Below are 2323 nucleotides of genomic sequence, written 5' to 3'. Positions count from 1 at the left end.
CTGTCGGATTTTTATGCCCTCATCTCTGAGCATCTCGATGAACGCATCAGATTTGTATTCTCCCCCTGCATCGGACATCCATCCCTTAATTTTCCTGCCATATTGATTTTGTACGTAGGCTAGGAATTGACGAGTCTTAGCAATTGCAGCACCCTTGGAGCGCATATGCATGACCCATCCATAGGAGGTGTAATCGTCAAAGAAGACGATTGTGTACCGATACTTATGGTAGGAGTCTACGGGAAATGACTTAAGATCCGAATGAATTAACTCAAACGGTTCTTTAGCCCGTAGAGTGGATGGCGGAAAAGCCTTAGAAGGCATTTTGCCTTCCGCGCATCCAGGGCATACTGGGTCTTCCGATGGAAACTCCAGATTGGTGGGGAAACCTTTGGTGTGTTCCCTAGCTTGCCGCAGGACTTCCTTAGAGGGGTGTCCCATGCGACGGTGCATAATCCCATAATCGACCGCATAGATCGTTGGGAATATAGAGTACGCATCCGGTGCAGGAATTGTACTGACACTGTAGATAGTGTCGCCGGGCTGCCGCGGTAAAAACCTGAATAGAGGTTCGCGCAATCCCTTTTCGTATAGACTTATGTGTCGGTCATTGCCAGACACTTTTAGTTTATCCTGGAGTAAAACTCCGAGCGACATGAGGCGAATATTCAGGTCAGGTATATAGTATACTGGAAATAACCGAGTGGTTATGTTCCCGACGTCCTTGATATAATAATTCAGGACAGTCGTACCAAACCCGAGTATTTGTGCAGACCCGTTCGCGGTAGACGCGGTCGCAGGTTGCTTAAATTCCTCATAATCGATGAAATCACTCATGTCATAGGTGAAATGCCGAGAGGCCCCCGAGTCGAGGATCCAGGTGTTACCCTGTTGTGCCTTATCTTTCCCCTTACATTTTGCACACGCAGCATAAGTTTGCGCATGAGTGCAATATATTAATGCCAACGTTACAGGACTCAAATTTAGATCTACACTACGCTGCCCTAACTGTGATGGCGCGTCAGTGGAGTCCTGTAAAGGGGAAGATGGCACGTACGAGTAGTGCTCGTCAATAAAGGCATTCTGGTCAAAACCAGCAGCCTCCGCAATAGTGCGGTCCAGGTCTTCCTCGTCGCCGAGACTGACAGTCTCCCCCTGGTCCTTGTCACTACCCCAGTCGATAGACTGGTTGTCGTCGTGGTCGCTGTCCGCAGCGTCATCCGCGCGAGCAACTCCTTCGAAGCGAGCACGCTTGGACGCGCGGCTGGAGGCGACAGAGTCGGCATCCTCCATGTCGATATCCGGGTCCGGATCGACTTGCCCGACAAGAGCGTCCAAGACCTTGATATCTTCTTCGGTGGGACTTATGTCGAGGTCCCGCGCGAGCTTGAAGGCTTTCTTGATACGCTTGTTGTTGTAGTGACTGGTATCCGCCGAAGGAGGCGGGTGGAACGGACCTTTCTCTTTGACCGTCCGAGTCTTGCTGCCAGTAGGTGCGATGTCAAGGACGTGAGCGATGGTCGGAGGAGGAAGGGAGACAGTCGAGGCGATCAGGACGTCGTGGGCATGGTGGTGATCGTGGTTTTGCCCTTGACGCTTCTTGCCTGCACGCTTGCCGCGATAAGGGCGCCTTTTCCCATCTCGCGCATTGCTGCTGCCCTGAGGGCGCTGCTGCTGCTGCGAAGAGAAGGAGGGATCACCCGGCTTACGCTTCACCGCCGAGATCTTGTGCGCACCGAGTTTCTCAGGCTTCTTGCCTTGAGACTGGTCCCAAGCAGTGGTAACTGCTTCCCGTACCGCACCTATGCCCATGTTGTCAGCAGAGGTAGCTTGGACCAGCATCTGCGCAACGTTCTCATAGCGGCTGGGGAGTGCATAAAGGCAGATTAGACCTTCAATAAGCGTGGGAATCTTGACTTTGGCCGCTTCCAAAGTGTCGAAATGTTTGGATATCTTCGCGAAGGCTGGAGCAGGGTGCTGATCGGCCGGAATCTTCGTCGATAAGGCCCCCCGCAGCTCATTGTAAATGGCGCCGAGGGACATAGACGAATAGAGGGAAGACAATTGGTCCCAAGTTTCCTTGGCCGATTTCTTGTCCTTTATGTAGGAGGCGACGGCGGGAGAGCAGCGAAGATGGATCGTACCGATAGCCCTGACGTCTTTTTCCTTCCAGGCGTCAGCAGCGGTAGAGTTCCTGGTAGTACCGGAGACGACGACAGCTGGCTGCGTGATGCTGCCATCAACACTTCCCCCAGAGGCCTTGGGACATAAGGTACGCCATCATTTGCTCGGACCAGGTAGGCCAGTTCGAGCCGTCGAGGAC

General features: G+C 52.9%; 1 protein-coding gene across 1 annotated transcript; it reads right to left on the bottom strand.

Moving 5' to 3' along the window:
- Nucleotides 1-1560: 1560 nt before the first annotated feature.
- GLOTRDRAFT_16193 (uncharacterized protein) lies at nucleotides 1561-2151 on the bottom strand (the record flags this gene model as incomplete). Its single annotated transcript, XM_007873576.1, has 1 exon — nucleotides 1561-2151. A coding segment is annotated over one exon (591 nt), but the record flags the coding sequence as incomplete, so codon positions are not given.
- Between the last annotated feature and the right edge of the window lie 172 nt (nucleotides 2152-2323).

This window comes from Gloeophyllum trabeum (genome assembly GCF_000344685.1).
Source record: "Gloeophyllum trabeum ATCC 11539 unplaced genomic scaffold GLOTRscaffold_00343, whole genome shotgun sequence".
Classification (NCBI taxonomy): Eukaryota; Fungi; Basidiomycota; class Agaricomycetes; order Gloeophyllales; family Gloeophyllaceae; genus Gloeophyllum; species Gloeophyllum trabeum.
Note: the sequence above shows the minus strand (reverse complement) of the source record. Positions and strands in the feature narration are given on the sequence as shown.